Here is a 19,771-nt window from a genome sequence, read left to right as displayed (position 1 = left end):
AAATTGACTCTTTTTTTGAAGAAATATGTTTGTACTAATGGTTTAGGTGGACCAAACTGATCATGGAGTGAGCCAATGAACAGACCACTTGCATGATGGTCAGATAATTTAGAATAGTCATTATTCTAATTGACTATTTCATTAATTAGCGTATTTGTTCGCCTTGACTGTAATACACTAATATAAAAACCCACACGGTTTAATTTTCATTGAAAGTCTCATCAATTGAGAACCAAATAAATTCGGGTTTAATTAATTGAAACAAATTTCCTTTGGGAAATTTTAACACACACGATAATGAATTAAGGGTGGAACCTTTGCCCAATTTCTAACATTGACTAATAAATTAAAAAAAAGAAAAACATATTCATTGATACGTTAATTGATTCAAACATTAATTGAGAATAAAATACACATAACTCGAGGTTAAAAGAACTAACATTATAAAATGTCGAATTTAATAGAAATCGGATATACTTACCTTTTGTATGAAAAACGGCTTACTTTCCTTATATTTTCTTCTGCAAGTCACGCCGATCATTACTTCGAATGCGTCGGTTAAGTTTATATAGTACAACACAGAATTTCGATAATTTATTGGATGTTTAGATTGAAGAAATAAATCAGTTTCAAACTGATCGATAGTGATGCAACCGCTACGTTTTGCTTTACGGTAATAAGCAAATCCTAGTGGACAACATTTACTAAAACAAACTTTATCATTTGAACATGTAAAATTTTGTATCATTGATATTTTCATCAGAGCAACGTCCTCTGCCGTCTGGCCATTCAATGACACTATAATTTTTAAATATATAATGAAAATAAAAATTTTTAAAACCAATTTCATTTTTAACAGAGTTCTTGTTAATATTTAACACACGTTTGTCTTTTGAAGCGGTGTGGATAAAGTAAACGATCTTTTATAATTTTATTGCCTTCGTGTAATTTAAGTAATGAAATTGTATATGAATTGCTAAGGTAATAAAATGTGCATTCATATGGGAATAGAGAAAACTACTAGCTTTGTAAATTATAAATTTAATACAGTTAAAATTCAACAATACAAAACATTACAAAAAGAGACTATACACGTTATAGATTGAACAGTAACGAACCATAAAACTATTGAAAAGTAAGATATTTGATCACAAATAAATAAAATAATTTTATATTTAAGTACATGATGGAAATTATATATATATATATAAAAATTATAATAACACGATGTTATTAAAATATACAATATATGATAAATCTAATAATAAAAGCGTCTTTGTGCTGAGTTTATTAAACGTCATGAAATGCTCTTATCCTAAAATCTACTGTATCATAAAAACAATATGGCCATGATTTATATCATATAATAAAATTACCAAGACTGCAATTATGTATAATGACAAAGTGGCAGTTTCGTCAATAAATATCCTATAGATTAAAAGTACTAAAATGTTTTTAAATTTACACTTAAGATTCTTCACTCAGAACAGCACGTAACACTAAGAGATCTATTTATTGTTTCTCATACATTATGTCGTAATTCTAAATTTCTACAGCGTCAGGAAATACATGATCCAGATAAGCTTGATCGTAGCTTTGTATCGGCTTTGGTCTTTCAACTTTTTCTTTCATTGATTGTCTTAAATTTTCACTACTGTTCCTATTAAATCTTGATGCGATCTCTTTAACCTTTCCAGGTCGGGGCATCGAGTTTGTGTTAGTGTCTTGTACTTTTTGTTCCGCTTTAAGTTCTTCAAAATAACGTTCTTTTTCATTTTGTTGCACTGGCTCATTATGAATTTCGATATTTTTAACCTTTTTACTTCCGTTTGAGGCTCTTTTAGGGTCAATTCTTTTAAAATCATTATCTTTATCTTGGGTTTTCTTTACAACTTTACTCTTTCTTCCCGAATTATTTCTCTCATATATTCGACCTTTATTATAAAAACTATAACGAGGAGTGTATTTATTTTGTATGTCAGTCATGTAATTTTTCTCAGAAGCTCTAACCAATCCGAATTGTGGGTTAATCGAATACTGAACATCTTGGTTGCTTTGACATGAGTAGCTCTGCTCATTTTTATAATTACGTCGATTACTTCTGTCAGATTTTCTGTGTCTTGGATCAGTTTTAAATGTAGAAAAATTATTTTCATTATAATAATTGTTATTGATTTCATTAAATTTAAAATGATGCGGATCAAAAGCGTGCGTTCTTTGGTGTGTTAGAGGCTTAGACAGCGATAAGTATTTAGGCGGTTCCCCGTGCTTATTTATAGTTAACTCGTACTGAATATGCGGATCATTTACCGCATAAACGTTTTCTTTGGCTTCTTTTTCCAACGATGAAATTGCTGCCTATGAAATAAAAAACTACATTGAATCGCTTGTTGTCGTAGTAATTGGAATTACGTAATATTTAGGTGTAAAACTAGTCGATTTCGTAGAAATCATTCATCATTTAATGAAAGTATAATTGCTCGAAATTATCCATAAGGGGAAAATATGTTATTGCAAAATGTACTTTGTTTTAGTGATACATAAGCGTGACGGTGCTCATATTGCTCATTGTTATGTTAATACCTTAAAATGCCAAGTTGATTTACATGTCTGCACTCAGAGTAATTAAACGTCGTTTGGACTTTGAATCATGGTGACAGGTGGATAAACGAAAGCTTGTTTAATAAAAGAGACAATAATGGAATAGGTGACGGGTGGTTTCTGTTGCTATTTGAGAGTAATAACATTTATAAAAATGCAGCGAAAAATCTTTTTGAGGAAATCAGAGTGAAATTATAAAATATTAATAAATCAAGAATATACATAATTCATGAATTTGGTTTTACTTATGTCTCTGTCTACTTAAAAAATAGAGATATTGCCATTTACACGTTTAAAAATATATTTTAAGATTCGTATCCTTGAAATCATATCCTCCATATATCATTTAAATTCTTTCAAAATCTATTTGTATATATAGTATTAATTATTTATATCTGTTTTCTGTCAACTGTTTATTTTATAAAAATGCTAATGCACTAATCCCAATCTCGAATGATATGTGGCTGCAGAATCCGTAACAATTCGAAAGTCACAGTAGGATTACAATGGCTTAAACGGTAGAAATACGAGAAGAGAGGAATGTAGGGTAGATTACTGGGGGATTATTCCATGAAAAACACAATAAAATCATTTTGTGGACACAAAAGAGGGAAACATTTTATTATAAGAAGCTTCCTTGAAGCATCTTATGGTAGAATAATAAATTGAAATTTAGGAAATATTTACCGTACTCATCAACCGCTTAAATATATTTCGTATGTCATTTATTATGATAATTTATTTAGTAGTGCAGTATTATATCACACAAAAATTTAAAATCAGTTAATAGTGTAGTGCGTCACACCTGTGCAGCTCACACGGTGGTGGGGGGCTGCAGTACGACGGCCGCGCGTCGCACTTGCAGTGCGCCGGGGGAGTACCGCGCCCCCGCACTCCCCACTCCCCCGACGCCTCGCTCCGGACACCCTGCCCCTACCCGCGATACAGCAGCGGTCCGTGGCTGGTCTCGGGGTGAGTACACTGCGTCAGCGGGGAGCACCGTCTTTTCACTGGTTTAAAAAAAAAACAACTTTTAAGGATCTATTACGGATGATTGACGTCATTCTTAAGAGCAACAAATCATCTGCGCAGGAGTATATTATTGTACAAAAGTGCACTCTATATATATTTCCCTCACTTAATTTATATTCCCTCACTCTCATAATGCAGTGGGACTGGAAATTGAACATCAGAAAGAATTCCGGTGCCGGGTCAGCGGGTTTACGTGCTTTCCGAGGCACGAATATACAGTGGGTACCAGAAAGTGAGGTTCGGTTTGAAGGATCGTAATCGTCGGAAGAAGGACCGTACATTATTGCGCTATTAACGCTTATATATGTCAGAGATAATAAATTTAAGCGGGTATACGACGTCACTTATTAGAATAGCAACACCACACAAAGTGATGTATGTCATGTAGGTTGGTCGGTTGTCAGACGTCAAGTGTGAAAAATATAAGACGGATGCCTATTTTATTATTTAGCCGACTGATGGAAATATAAAATATAAAGGAGTGTGTCAGTAGCGCGTGTGATCATTTTGTCGAGCGACCCCGTTAGTCTCTTGGTCTCTTGCTCTCAGGACAGCGCCAGCGCCGGACGTGCGCACTGACTGATTTAATAAAATCAACATATTGGACCACAATGGCGGCCATTAAAATGGCAATCCATTTATTCGAATCCGCGAAATATAAATATATATATATATATATATATAAAACGGCATAAATATATGTACATAAAAAAAAAACAAATTTAAAATAGCTTACCTATCTAAATCATCAGTCTTGTATTCGACGCTTTCTGAAAGCAAAGAAATAAACAATTTGTATATATACGTAAATAAAATAAAGTCACTTTATCATCATCGAACGTTTAAAACTAATAATAAAAACATAAATTTAAATAACCCACACAAAAAAACGCAAAAAACCTCTTAACAAGTAAAAAAATCTAATTTGTTTGTTGGCCCTTTAACTTTATAATAAGTACCTAGTACTTATATATAAGTATAAAGCTAATGAAAGCGTCGTCGTGTGGGGGCCGCAATTTAAAATCAATCAGATCCGGGAAAGGTGGTTAGATCCTTTTGCCAAATAGGAAATGAGATAATAATCTTCAAACGCCTGAACAGATCGTCAACACGTCATGAACAGATCGTTTGGGGGCTACAATGCCACAGACAAACACAGATACACACAGACAAGATTATAACACCCCTCTTGTTACGTCGGGGGTTAATTATTTATATCAATGAATTTACAATCAACTGATTGGTTTGGTCCTCGTTCACCTCGATGACTGTAGTATACTGTAATGTCTGACTGTATTCTCACCTCTCCTTCTCCTGCAGCGCACGACGAGACACAGTATGAGCACGAGCAATGCCGCCACGAGCAGTGCAGCAGCGATTAGCGGCGCCACGTGTGCTGTCTCTGTTAGCGAAAAATTCTCTGCGTGAAGAAATTATACACGGTCATGATATTTTCTTGTATTCCGATTAGTGGCACACTTTAAAAAAAAATAAAAATAAAAAAAACACTCCAACATAAGATCAAATATTTTAACAATTAACAAAAATTTAAAAATAACAACAAATATTTGCGCAGCAACTGTTTTTCAGCAGGACCGTCACAACCACCACCAGCGTCATCACCGTTACTCACCGTGCACGGTGAGAGCAACGGAGTGAGAGGAGAAGCCACGTTCATTCTCGACGTGTAGAACGTAAACACGCGCGTCCGACATGCTCGTGCTGGTGATCAGCAACGTGTAGCGATAGCAGCCATTGATGTTGGTAGGCTCCAGAGTTTTGTAACGACCTAAGGGCATAATAAAATAAGATCATATTACGATTAAATTAAGATAAAATGGATTTTTATCTAGAATGGATTATTAAGCAAATCAATTTTAATATTATAGCCAACGAAAATCAGTTATTACCCTAATTTGTCGCAGTTAATAGAAATATTGAGAGCCATATTCTATCACATTCTCATCAGACAAACGAACCTATCGTTTCAGTCTGATGACCGTAGAATTGTGACCCATGCCGTTCTACTATTTATAATATAAAACTATTTCGTATATACTCTGGAGATACAATACAATTAAATAATAATATTAACCAATATGTGAGGGAACATCGAGTCTCAAGCTCCCCCAGAGCCAGGCGGCCCGGCGCGGGGGCGGATCGGCGCACACGGAAGCCTGCACGCGGCCCTCCGCCCCACTCCACGCGTGCGCCGCACTAGTGTCTGCGCCCACAGGTGGGCCCAGCACGTTGAGTGTGACGGCTTCCGACTGGTGACTCCTAACAAAAAAGAGTAAAAATTTGACAATCAATAAATAAAAAAATGTCTCGTTTGCATTTTTTTTATTTTGTATTTTGCTTTAATTACATAGTCTCTACTCAGTCTCGCAAATAACTTGACTTGCAAGTACAAGATAAGTACTTGACTGCCTCGTTGGTCTAGTGGCTTGATGTAAGGTCGCAGACCCGGAAGTCCTGGGATCAATTCCCAGGTCGGGTCAATAAAATGTTATTAGGTTTCTGACAGAAAATCAGAAAAATCTCAATAGCAGCCCAGAGTCTGGAAGTTGGAAGTGTGTACACTCCCGGGCCTCGGAAAGCACGTGAAGCTGTTCGTCCTGCGCCTGAACTCTTTCCGATCGTGTCGGATTGCCGTCCCAACGGATTATGAGAGTTAGGGAATACAGAGTGCACCTGTGTTTGCGCACACACGTTCACTATAATATCTTCTGCGTAGTTGGCTAATCTCTCTTGAGATTGACCGCCGTAGCCGAAATCGGTCTGGAGGACATAACTATTGGCAATATTGTACAAACCTTTCTTCAAGACCAATGTGGTTTGTAGCGATACACGTGTAACGACCATGCTGAGTGTATGACACGTTGTGAAGCAATAGTTGCGGGGTCGACGATATCGGGTACCCATCATCGAGGTGACCGCTCATTGATGATAAATTAGGACTGTAACATTTATTATTATTTTAATTCATACCGGTAAATGTAAGTGGACTACAGTGAACCTTAATACGAATGAGGCTTTAGGGATATTCTGTAAAACAAACTCGAAACTCACTGCAGAAAACGGTCGAGAATTGTTTAAAAGCGACATGCGATATCAACCATAATAATTATAATATTACAAGAATACACACACCAAAATAGTATATTTAAGTTGGTTGTTAATAATTCACGGGTGATTAATCAAGTCTGTTCTTACAGAATAGCACTGCTGATCATATTATACGAGTATATTAATGTTTTCAGAGGTACTATTATAACGTATTGATACATTGCTACTAACTAGCGTTTTATCTTGTTTATTACAATTTTTTTGGGATATCATAATTTATTATAAAACCGTTACAAGTAATACCTAATGAGAATATTATTATATGCAAATATTTTAAAGAAAACCTTCTCTTTTTAAATTTCTTTTGTTAATATATATACTTTACACTTATTGATTTTCAAAAATAAAAACTTCCTCCTTGCTAAATAAAAAAAGATTGCCATTTGGTATTATAATTTTGGATTTTTTTTAAGAATAATGTCGAAGAATTTGTTTTATATATGTACAGAATGTAAACATGTACTCACTTGTGGTACCATTGGTAAGATGGAGAGGGATTTCCCTCCGCCTTACACTCCAAAGTGACCTCAGAAAAGAGATTTGCTTCCACGACTGTGTCTGGTCCAACCCATGTTACTCTTGGCGGAACTACGAAAATATTATTACAGCTATTAAACATATTTCTTATAGTGATTAAAAATCGGTGATACAATTATAATGGTAGTACTGTGCAATACTTATATGTACAGTATCTCTGTGAAGTTTTAATTGCCTTTTTCAACGTGTATGTTGTGTGCCTTAAATTATGGGAAAAAACATCATTCTAGATTTTTCTTTTCATGTGATAAACATACCAAAAGCTATCTCATAACACAAAAATATTATAAGAAAACTTTGTATGTATTAAACGAATGATCAAATCGAATCTTCATTCTACAAAGTTAGGGTGAACGTAAAACTTCTACTTAGTTAAAATGTCGAAAAAAACCGTCAAGTACGTTAACTGTTTGTTTATTACTCACATTTGACGTCAACTTCTATTTTAACAGAATCAGATGTTCCCAGTGAATTTCTTGCTTGACATCCATATATACCTGGATAATAAAAACACGTAAAAATTAAGGTGTCACTACAACCAATCTATTAAAGTTAACAACTGTTCAGTTATAATACAGGTACCAATTATTTTATACAGTATAATAGTACAAAAAGAAGGTCGTTGTGTTCTGGTCTCATTATTCAGTAAAATAGTACAATTAATGTCACAAGATGTAACTTAGATTTCACGGTTGGCAGCATTGAAATCAACAACATTGAGTAGCTTTGCAATATTTTGGCTAACTTTTTTTAATCTACCTTCAAGTTAATCGAACCGGTGGTACGGTTTTGTATAAATCCATCCGTATGAGAATCACTTTCTCATTAGTTACGCTATGTCAAAAATCAATCATTTGTATTGCTTTGTTCTGATTTGAAGGGTGAATGAGCCAGTGTTATTATTGCACAATTGCCGATTTTAGTGGTGGAGAAGTTTATATTGGTATGCCGCCACATATAATACTTTTTACAGTGGAAGTCTACCTTGCTAAAAAGAAAAAAAAATGTATATGTACCAGAATCATTCCTAGATATTGGAGCTCTTATAAGTTTGGCACCATTAGTGGCAATAACTTGTCCATCTCTAGTCCACCAAACGTAAGGACTAGGATTCCCATCAGCTCTGCATTCGAGGGTCAACGCACTGGAACCTTCTTCGAGACTCGCAAGGGAACTTGCATCTGCTCCAACTATGGATACTTCTGGAACAACTATAAAGCAAACAGCGTTAATTATTTCAACAATAATATAATCCTCTTATTAAAGTTTGTTGAACGATAATATAGAAGCAGATAGCAAAAGAAGAAGAGGCCAAGTAAAGTCGCAAAGAATTAGTTCAGAAATTATACAAGAATTAGTATACTTCAATTTCTATAGCGTCGTATCAATAAAAACCTTGTTCTTGCTGGAAGGACTTTGTGCAGCTTCGTGATCTCGTATATTATTCTTATTATCATATTATTTCTTTGAATAAACAAATTTCATAAGTAAATGCGAGTTAATAGCATCGACATAAACTGAATGGTACTGATTAAAAACAATTTTTTTACTTAATTTAATTCTACGAAATAATTATTAAGTAGATGAGTTTGAAGTAAAAATTCGACCATAATTCATTGCTAATAAAAATGAGATTATTTAATATTCAAATATTTTTTTTGAATTAAACTTGGCGAAAACTGGTCGGTATGGCAAAAAACAGTAAGCCCAATGAAAGGTCAAAAAGCGTTTGACAACGAACAATATTTGTTTGACAGTATAGACGTACACTATGAATGTTCTATCTTATATAATATTATGAATTTATTACACAAGTATATATACAGTTTAGTTTACTGTAATTATTGTCCATATACATTATAACCATGTCAAATCTCACAACTCTCCGTGCGCATAGTGTGCTTAACACACCTTTTTACAAAGTTTTCTCTTTACGCAATATAGAGATTATTGATATTGCATAATTATAGTTATACAACTCACATGTGACATCTAGCATCGTGTATGAGTCCCTGTAATATGGAGACGGATAGGATGGATGATGAGCTCTACAAGACAGTTGTCTGCCGTGTGCTGATCGCGTCGCACCCAGCTCGAGCACCGAACGCGCCGCCCACACACGTGGACGTTCCACCTCTGATGAGTTGGTTTGACTCCACGCTGTCAATCGTTCTTTCTCTGAAATTATAAATAGTCCTAAATTATACACTAGCTCTCTTAAATGTAAATCGAGTACTTTTATTTATCTAACTTGATTCTTTATTTAAAAATAAATATATTTAAGAGATAAGCATGCCTGATAAGAATAAATACTTATTTCTCTTTTGACGTTTACAACAATCTCTCGTTTCTACAATATATAAATCTACTTATTGCCTCTACTGGTGAATAGAGGCCTGGTTTATTTTTTGTATAGATCATCGGAAACGCGTCTGAACAAACAATTTTGCTAGCATTTTTGCCACCGTTTCACGCGGTCAATATTTATATTAATTTAGATTTTTTAATAGATACTGTTCCCAATGAAATATAATATTTTCTTTCCAAATTATATGTACATAAGCTTTGTTTTATATAATGATAGGTTTTTTTTTAACTTACCTAAATACCATTCAATATAGGCTGGTGGATTTCCATATCTAGCTTCGCAGACGACAGTTGCACGGCCTCCAGATGGCACCGTAATGTTCTGACCGGGCAACACGTGGGATCCATTGTAAAGTATTCTTGGTGTTTGGGGAGGAACTCGTACGGCGAGAGCTGCAGGTGGACTAGACAGGGCGTCCTGTAATTCAGAATATTCAATGATTGCATAATTATGATGTGATTGCCTCGTTGGTCTACGTTCTAGTTAGTTTAGCTAATCTAAGCTAGTCGAAGATATTGATATCCTGGGTTCAAATCCCGGGTCGGCTCAGTTAATTTTTTTTTATTATGTAGAGAAATCCTCTGTTGCCACGAGTTTGGAAATTATTTGTTTACACTCCCGTGCCTCGGAAAGCACGTCTGTGCCTGAACTCTTTCCGGTCGTATCGGATTTGTTTAAAACTATGATTATATATATGATTAAACGCATGACTATCGTAACCGAATCGTACGGCCATTGGGTTATAAAAGTCATGCGCAATTGTTTCAACAGCAATTTATAATTCGCAGTAGTATTTTTTGTTATAGATATATAAACTTAAGCCTCGGATAGGTACATTGTATCAAATATGTAGGTAAATTACCACAATAATGTTTGTAATATGTTGTGTGTATATGTATTTTTGGTGTATGTATATCTGTTTGTCCTGAGTCTGGGTGTAATTATGTATATGTATATGTATATAGTATGTATTTACAAAAGAAAAGTAGTATATGTAATATATCAGTTGTCTGGTTTCCATAGCATAAGCTTTGTACAAACTCAATTTGGATATATTTTTGTATGTGAAGTAGGATGAGTGTGTAAATATGTATGTATGGCTGATTTATAGATTTGTAAGTTACAAAGTCTTATTAGTAAATAGTGTCCTTATATAGAATAAAAAAAACTATTTATATTTAGTACTTGCACAAGTTTACCTGAACATCATAATTGCTGGCGGTGACCTGACACTGCCACTGGCCATCATCTAGCTGCAACGTAGCTGCGCGTACCCATAAAGAGCAATCACCACCCATGGGACTATCTTCATTTGCCCATTCGTATTTGCCACGATATATGCCAACGGGCTGTGAACATAACAAATTAATCATTTAACATCTTTTTTTATTTACTTCTTATTGCTCTAAATTTTCTTAATTTCCATTCTTATCGTTAGTTATGTATATCGCAGATTTGTTATTTCATTTTGTCATTACTAATGTATATCATTAATATTGTATATGTCATTAATATTCTAAAAGTTAAACTATCAAATGTGTTTGTTGGCCATTTATCTTTCTAATAAGTACTCATTAATATTTTAATATAACAGTCGTCGCGACCGGAACCGCCATTATAAATCTATCGGACTTGTAAAAGTTGGCAATAAACTGATTATCCATCTTAAGATCAGAGAAAACCACATCAAAATCAGTCCATTCGTCGAATGCTACGATGCCACAGACAGACTCACAGAGATACACTTTGAATTTTCAGACCCCATTAAAAACCCCATAATATAATAGTCTATGAAAATCTTTACCAACAATTTTGTGATTATCCGAATAAAATGGTTATCATATGATTAATATCATAACTTTAAGCCCTATTCTTATATTATTTTAAAGAAACAATTATTAATGTCCGATTGTCTTGAGGGGAAGGTATGGATCTTACTCCACCAAGCTGTTTCAATACAGATTGGTGGATATACATGTTGCTAAATTTTGTTTTAACACATACAGTTTTCATTACATTATTTTGTATTCGGCTGTGATCCTTCACAGATATATACAAGATGAATTAAAAAAAAGAAAATACAAATTAAGAACATGAAACAAAGTATTTCTTGCCCGGGATAGAACCCACAATTGTTTGTTAAGCTCCATGTGTTCTAGCCACTTGGCCTCCATTATGTTTTAATATTTAGTTATTAGACTCAAATAACAAACAAAGCTATTTGTAATTGAAGCATCAGATTTAACCGATATCACTACAATACAATTATCTAGAGTGCACCGCTTTCCAGCAAGCGATTACGTTTATTACATGTTATATTTAAACGTTTGTTGTCAAAGTCAAATAGACCGCAATTTCATGGAATGTTCAAAGCACATTTCTGTGTCGACTTTGCAAGTCGATTGTGTCAGACTTCTGAATTGAAAAACGAGTTAGCAAAGGAAGCGTGTTCTTTGTAGGGATGAATTCGTTTGAATTGATGCTCGTTTGATATAAAACGTCTGCATGTGCTTTTATTATAAAAATGTTGCAAATTAGATATTTGGTATGAAGATATTGACACTTCAGTACAGTGTATCCATTAATATGGCGATTTTGTAAGTTTTTAAAAAGTGCGATATTGACCAAACTTTGATACATTTTTAAGTTCTAAATTATGAGCAGGCCTTGTTAAATAGGTATTTGAACAATTTGAACTTCATGTACTTGAAATAATATCTCATTTCCATTCTTATTTATTTGTTGCCATAATATAATTTTAAAACTTTGTTGCAATTCCATAATACCAATTTATAAGCCAAATTCAATTAAATCAAAGTTAATAATATTTTGTCATATTATATAAATTATTAAGTACTTATTTAAAGAATAAATAAAAAACATTATGATTTGAGATATTTGCATTAAAAAGTAATTCTTGCATTGCTATTCTGTAAGAAGTCACTTCATTACTCAGCTGTCAAATGTCGACAACCGACTTATATTGATATATTATTTTTATGCGTGTATTCTTGAAATATTATTATTATTATGATCAATGTCGCATATAACTTTCTGACATTTCACGACCGTTATCTGCGGTGAGTTTAGAGTTTTTTTTACAGATAGGCCTACAGTAAGTGTCCTTAAATGGGTTGGGTAAATCCTATTAGAGTTAACGAGACCCTTTGGGTCAACTTCCACTACGAAGCGAGTTTGAATGTATATAAAAAAACTTAACGTACATAAAATGTATGTATTGAAAAGAATATTGTAACATGTCCATCGCTGTAATAACAAATATAATGATTTTATGAGTCTTATTTTACTTATTAATTAATTGTATTGTTTTATTTTAGAATTGTAATTCTTAGTATAAACATTGTTTTGTATGTTGAGTATTTCAGCAGAAAGATTAATTTAAATTTGTAAATATCAGCACATTAATATGTTCTTGATTAATTGTATTTTAAGATGGACTAAATATATATTGGTCGCTGCGTCGTTGACTGTGTAGCATGTCAATTAAAGGACTAAATAAATATATAATGTTTTTTTAAGAGCAAGAGCAAATGACCCACTTCTGGGCTAAGACCTCCTTTCCTTGTTGAAGAGTACGTTCGGAGCTTACTCCACCACGCTGCTCCGATGCGACTTGCCCACATTGAATTTCCCACAGGTTTCTATGATATTTTCCTTCACCGCCAAGCACGAGATGTATTATAACACAATTTAACTATATGAAAATTCAGTACTTATCCAGGTTTAAACACAGAAGAAACCACTGGGCCGTTACAGCTTTATGAGATTAATAATAAACCCAAATTAAGAACATGAACAATACGTTCCAATAATGCGATAAGAACCCGCGTTCTTAACTAAAAATCCATATTCTTTTCATTCCAATCTTGTCTAACTCATTTGAATTCAATATATTCGAATTCTTTTAACTATTATTACATATTTCTATTCATAAAAAATCAATAAAAAACCGCCAATTCGATCTATTATACCAAATATAGAACAGCGTAGTTGACACGTATTGTCGACTTAGAAACCAATGGTACAGTCAGATTATACACGAAATAAAAACTAGAATGGGAATACGTAATACAATAAAGACATTCAAATAAGGATTCGTGTGAATAGAGAATAGAAATATTGTAAAGAACAGGAAGCCGTAGCAAGAGGTCATGGGTTTGTTTAGTAGATCTTTGAAAAGGGTGTTAACAATACTTGGCTTCATTATACGTTTGTATAATGAGGTTTATTTATGAAACGTTAAGCAATGTTATGAAAAATATACCAGGCATATGATTTATAGCGTTGCCGTTTTAATAATACAACTATTATTATAAAGACAAAACTTAGTATTGGTGAAACTATTGCTAAAACTTTATGAACACATGTACGGTTGATATGTATTCATATTGTATAAGACTACGATGTTTATATGAATAGATAGAAACGGATATTTTTTTGTTTATATTAGTATTATTAAGAAAATATTCTAAATTAAGATTTGTAATTTAATTCCTTATTACATTTTTTTTTGAATGACTGCCTTTTGAATGACTGCCTCGTTGGTCTAGTGACTTGATGTAAGGGCGCAGACAGATCGAGGGCGCGAATGTTATTAGGTTTCTGACAGAAAATCAGAAAAATCTCAGTAGCAGCCCGGAGTCTGGAAGTTGGAAGTGTGTACACTCCCGTGCCTCAGAAAGCACGTAAAACCGTTGGTCCTGCGCCTGAATTCTTTCCGATCATGTCGGATTGCCGTCCCATCGGATTACAAGAATGAGGGAAGAGAGAGTGCACCTGTGTTTGCGCACAAACTTGTGCACTATAATATCTCATGCGTAGTTGGCTAATCTTGACATTGGCCGCCGTGGCCGAAATCGGTCTGGAGGACATTATTACAATTTTTTTTCTTAGAGTTTTACCACAGACATGTAAATACATCAGCGATTATACAATTATGTTAATACTTTACAATTACATTTTAGACTAAAACTATCCAGATAATCTCATTGTGTTCTTTATTTAATAATGATTTAATAAAATAATCACTGCAACACATTACGCAATCACAAATTAACATATATCTCGAGTTTATTCACACTTGGGTATTAGTGAGACATAAAACTTTACGTCCAATTATGCCAACATTTTTTATTTTATTTTTTTATTATTGAAGTGTCAGTTTACGGTTCCGTGTTACGACTTATACGCAAACGTACGGTCTTTATCTTCATGTTATATATTATTTTATTCTTACATAACATATGACTTCCATTAAATTATTACGTAAATAAAAGTGCGTATAGCCCATAGAAGTTATATTTCTTACGCTAACACTACTTGCTTGCACGCATCATGATTAAAAGCATTAAATATCTATCATGTTAATATTTACTAGCATATTCTTACCGAGGAGAATATTATATTTAAAATATGTCGTTACGTAACACATAGTGGACTTTTTTCTTGACTGCCTCAAAGGCAAGATTATTACCAAACATCAAATTGCTCATAACATATTCGACGTTACTACTTCTGTCTATAGTTCTTCAGTCCATCTTTTATGTATAATCTTTATAAAACCCTGACACTATCCTTAATCAGCTAAAATGGACAAAGAGAGAATGTAATTTAATATAGAAAGTGCGGTACTTTTGGAAATTTAAAAATATGATGTTCTGGAGTCTTTTTAGACTGATTCCTTTTGAGTAAGGAATTTATTCTTCTTTAAAAATGGTTAAAAGAGACCATAGATACAATAGGTTACCTAAAATATTTAATATCTGAGAAATGTCAGCTGGTTCCTGAGATGTAACTGATGTGAAATCAACAATGATTTCATATTATGACCACAAACAATTGTATGTAATTTTTCTCGTTTTGATTAGGTCTGCCCACGTTATCGACTTCTAATTTGAGGCTCGTACTGAACATGATAAGGCTATTTTGATAAAAAAAATAATGAGTGAAATAATATTTATTGTGCAATTACATTAGATGAAATTAGTCAATGTCATAAATTGTACTCGTAATATTTGAGACAAAAGATACAGTCAACAAACACGACAACACAAATTACCTATAAACACAGATAAAACAGTGAAGTATATGAAAATACAGAGGTCACTTGCCGGGATTGGAACACACAATCATCGATTATGATTTACGTGTTCCAATCTCTGAGCCATCTCGGCTCAGTAATTAATATTAATTAATTATTTACTAATCTGAAACCAGCACAAATTTTTTGAATGACGTAAATATTTGAATTTAAAGCAAAACTGCTACTAAAAATGGCTTTACGTCGAGTGCTATTCGCGTTTCTCGGTATTCAGACGTAGTGCACGAGTAGTATAAGCAAACTGTTGATTTACCGAACATAGCATCGGTTTAACGAACCTCAATGTCAGTAACGAATTAGGTTTTCAATCAATGTTCGGATTTCTGATTTTACGGATGATGTTATTCGAATCTTAAAGCGTGGTTACAAGTGTTTCGTAATTAGTGAATTCTTTTAAAAATCTGATAAATATTAAAAGGTTAATATGCTCATACATGTATATATCGTAAACGGGATATATCTTGTCATGTGCAATGGTTTCTTTATCATTGATATTATAGTTTAATACCAAATTCACATGTATTTTAAGAAAACGAGTAACATTCACCGTGACAATATTTTTTACTTAATTGGAAAAGTCATAAGCATACAGTCACCTATATTTAAGCCTATAATTAGACTGGTACACCCTTCAAATCAAAACAGACAAATAAAGAGTACTGTTTGGAGATATAATAAGTGATCGATAATTTAATTTAAGAGAGTACTGTGAAATGTTGATTTTTTATTTATAGAAATCCTTCAAATATGCCAAAAGATAACCATCACAGTTTTGATTATGATAGCGATGAGGTGCAATGAAGATCATCAGGTTAACATCCAACCCGTATGTAATGTTGATGCGTCCTAAATTGATAAGAGCACACTTTGAGCACACAATGAAACGATGACTTCCTGGCTATTTTCTTATAGCATTGAAAAATGAAAACAATTATCAAAATATACAAAAAAAAACCGCTAAGTTCCCACTCAAATCAGGCTATTTTATTTGGTAGGAATTAGTTATTTAGTTATTTTTTTTTATTATAACAAAATTGATAAGTGCATCTATGTCGAACACGGGTTTTTAAATTTGAATTAATATCTCCTTTAAAAAGATTGAAATTCCGAACTAACGTAGGAAGTTGCTTGCTACTCACAACTTCTGTGGCCCAATTTCATTAATTACTAAATGGGATGGACTAATGCTTTATCTCTTAATCTTGTGTCAATATAATCACGTTATATAACTTAAATTAATTTAACCTAAAAACAGGTTAATTCGCTGGTTATATTAAGTCACGTCATTTTGATATTCGGTCCAGTATTCGTAAGAAAGTAATCTTCAAACTAATTTTATTTCTGCTTTTACAATAACTTATTAATATTTTGTTTTCTAAACATTTTTTCGTCTAAGATATATATATTAATTGTTTGATTACATACAATTATTTGCGTCAACATAACCCAAGTTACTCATGTTTCAGTCTCTAAGGAGAAGAAATGCCTAATTAACTATAAAATCACCTCTCGAAAAATATAATTAATTAATTAAATAAAATTGTTATAGTAAACGCGGTAAACATAATTACATCGTTATAAAGCTAAATTATCTGTCATGGGATGATTTTTTCTTGTCTAGGATAAAAAGTATACCATATTAAATATTCGCCTTAAATTCATAATGAAAAAAATAATAGTTAAACATATATTTATTCTGTACAAAGGATTATATAATCCGTAGGTACCACTCATTTTTTGTTTGTTTTACCAACAACCACATATACTTTGTTTCTGTGTTATGACTGGCAGGGTAAGTGAGCCAATGTACTTATAAGACTAAATACATACTATCTTCTTATCTTCTCTCATGATTGGCGGAGCAATATGTAAGGAATAGGTATTATTTTTTAAAGAATGCAATGCAATGGTGATCAATACCTATAAGGCCCATTTGCACGTCTACTGTTCTGTTTTAAATTAAAACAATAACCCACGGCTTCAGTCAGCATTATCAGTGTCAGCTTCCAAGTTCGGAGGATGGTAGTGATAGCTATTCCCGAGTCTAGGAAATCAAATAATGTCCTGCCTTATTTCTCCCCGGTCGTGTCCGATTGAAGTCCCACCGGATTATAAAAGTGCACCTGTGTTTTGTATCTTCTGCGAAGTTGGCTAGTCTTTGTTGATACTAGCACCTGTAGCCCGAACTCGTCAGGACGGTTTTATCAATATGTCGATATTTAATATACGAAAAATATGTTTTCATTTTACGTTTTTAGTATTCATTGGATAAAAACTAAAAACAAATTTCTAATAAAAATATTTAAAAATAAAATCTAGAGGCATAATAGATCGTTTTTTCCAACTCCAAAAGTGGTTGCGAAATTCTATCGAACATTCCCGATTTGTGTAGTGACGGTTAAAATACAAATTAATTATGAAAGCCCGTGTAATTTGGTTCTATGTTTGGAAAAAGTTGTGTATAAACGGGTAATTAATTAAAAAGCTATTAAAAAATAATTTCTTTACAGCGAAGTGTAAAACAGCGAAATAGCGTACTGTTATTATTTTGAAACAACGGCTGTTTACCGAACCTTCCCGTTGTTTCTTAATTAGCCTCCGCCATTGCTATTTTTGCTGAATAATGTCAGGAAAAAAGGGTCGATATTGTTCGTTAAGCAAGTTGAAGTCAAAATTAGGTCGACATGATGTAGACGAATCATTTATACTTGTATACATATGTTAGCATATCTGGTAACATTCAATATTATTACTTGGATTTAGTAGTGACACCTATTAATACGTAAAACGGAACGGTGTGTCCGATGTCAATGTCAGAAACGAAACGTAAAAAAAAACTACAAGGGACATAGCTTTATTCCAAGGTTAATGAGGCATTGGCGAGTGGCTAATATTTCTTATAGTGCCAGTGGGAGGTGGCGACCAATTACAATTATGTGTCACATTTGCCAGTACACTAACCAATTATAAAAATAAATGATCAACCATTTAACTGTTTTTTTGAATTAAATTGAAAACTACAAAATGTCACTGTCACCATTTTTTCCCATTTTACTGCAACAAGTTCATTTGACGGATAGTTATTTAAGGATCGGTATTTTTGGATGGACAATAGTCAGTTGATTAACGGGTAGAAATAAAATCAGTACGGAAATCAGGACGGATTTAAATCAGATTTTTATAACAGCTGACTTTAATTTCAACGGTGGATTTGAACTTAATTATATATGTCATTTAGAATAATTGTCGCAGTATTAGCTGAACTCGCCAATACAATTTTAAATTATCTGTATTATTGGCTCGTGATATTTATCAGATTCCCAATATAAGATATTGTAATACGTCAGACAGAAGTGTTTATGCCAATTTTAATTATTTTTTAATTCGTCTCGTACTCATAAAACTTTACGTTGACAAGTTAATAAATTTAAACGACATACGCCGATATTATTTTTTATAGTCATTTTTTATCACGAGAAAACAGCAAAAAGCAAAGTTTAATCTGTTCATTTTAAAATTTCTCGTTTGATATCTATCAATACAAATCTAGAGATTCAGCTCGTTAGTTAAAAAAATTATATGACCCAAATTATAAAACGTAAAAACAACAAATGTATATAATCGTATTTTATGTATAATGACGGACAGCTGAGTTATCACAAAATTTACCCCTTTTTTCAAGACGGCGAAGAAACCTCAGAGGAAATCTTGGTCGAAAAATTCAAGCTTTTCTTCACAATATCAGCCTCCTCGGTTTACAAGCATTTTGAAATGTATATAATGAATAAACTATTTAGTCATTAACGAAAGCATTTTACAAAATATCATGTTTTATTTTACACCTTATTAAAGGTGTTTATTTTTACTGTAGGAAGGCATACACGAGAGCGGATGCACAGCGCATTGTACAGATTGGTCATGACCTTATTTTGCATCCTAGGGGCTCCCGTAGCTTCTGGCGTCTGACAAAGTCTGTACAAAAC

General features: G+C 33.1%; 1 protein-coding gene across 2 annotated transcripts in view; it reads right to left on the bottom strand.

Moving 5' to 3' along the window:
• Nucleotides 1–1,031: 1,031 nt before the first annotated feature.
• LOC126773667 (hemicentin-2) overlaps nt 1,032–19,771 on the bottom strand; it is a 106,354-nt gene continuing 87,614 nt past the window's right edge. The window contains exons 3-15 of one of the 2 annotated variants that reach the window (XM_050494728.1): nt 10,867–11,016; nt 9,901–10,084; nt 9,283–9,477; nt 8,316–8,510; nt 7,725–7,796; nt 7,230–7,350; nt 6,450–6,593; nt 5,729–5,913; nt 5,267–5,422; nt 4,937–5,053; nt 4,370–4,403; nt 3,407–3,611; nt 1,032–2,358 (exon numbers count right to left, since the gene is read on the bottom strand). In XM_050494728.1, the coding sequence (XP_050350685.1) occupies nt 3,416–3,611; nt 4,370–4,403; nt 4,937–5,053; nt 5,267–5,422; nt 5,729–5,913; nt 6,450–6,593; nt 7,230–7,350; nt 7,725–7,796; nt 8,316–8,510; nt 9,283–9,477; nt 9,901–10,084; nt 10,867–11,016 (1,749 nt within the window). In that variant the 3' untranslated portion in view covers nt 1,032–2,358; nt 3,407–3,415. The remainder of the gene's footprint in view (nt 2,359–3,406; nt 3,612–4,369; nt 4,404–4,936; nt 5,054–5,266; nt 5,423–5,728; nt 5,914–6,449; nt 6,594–7,229; nt 7,351–7,724; nt 7,797–8,315; nt 8,511–9,282; nt 9,478–9,900; nt 10,085–10,866; nt 11,017–19,771) is intronic. The other variant, XM_050494729.1, reaches the window with a different exon arrangement.

Source organism: Nymphalis io, chromosome 15, assembly GCF_905147045.1.
Source record: "Nymphalis io chromosome 15, ilAglIoxx1.1, whole genome shotgun sequence".
Taxonomy (NCBI): domain Eukaryota; kingdom Metazoa; phylum Arthropoda; class Insecta; order Lepidoptera; family Nymphalidae; genus Nymphalis; species Nymphalis io.
This window is presented reverse-complemented; position numbering and strand designations above follow the sequence as displayed.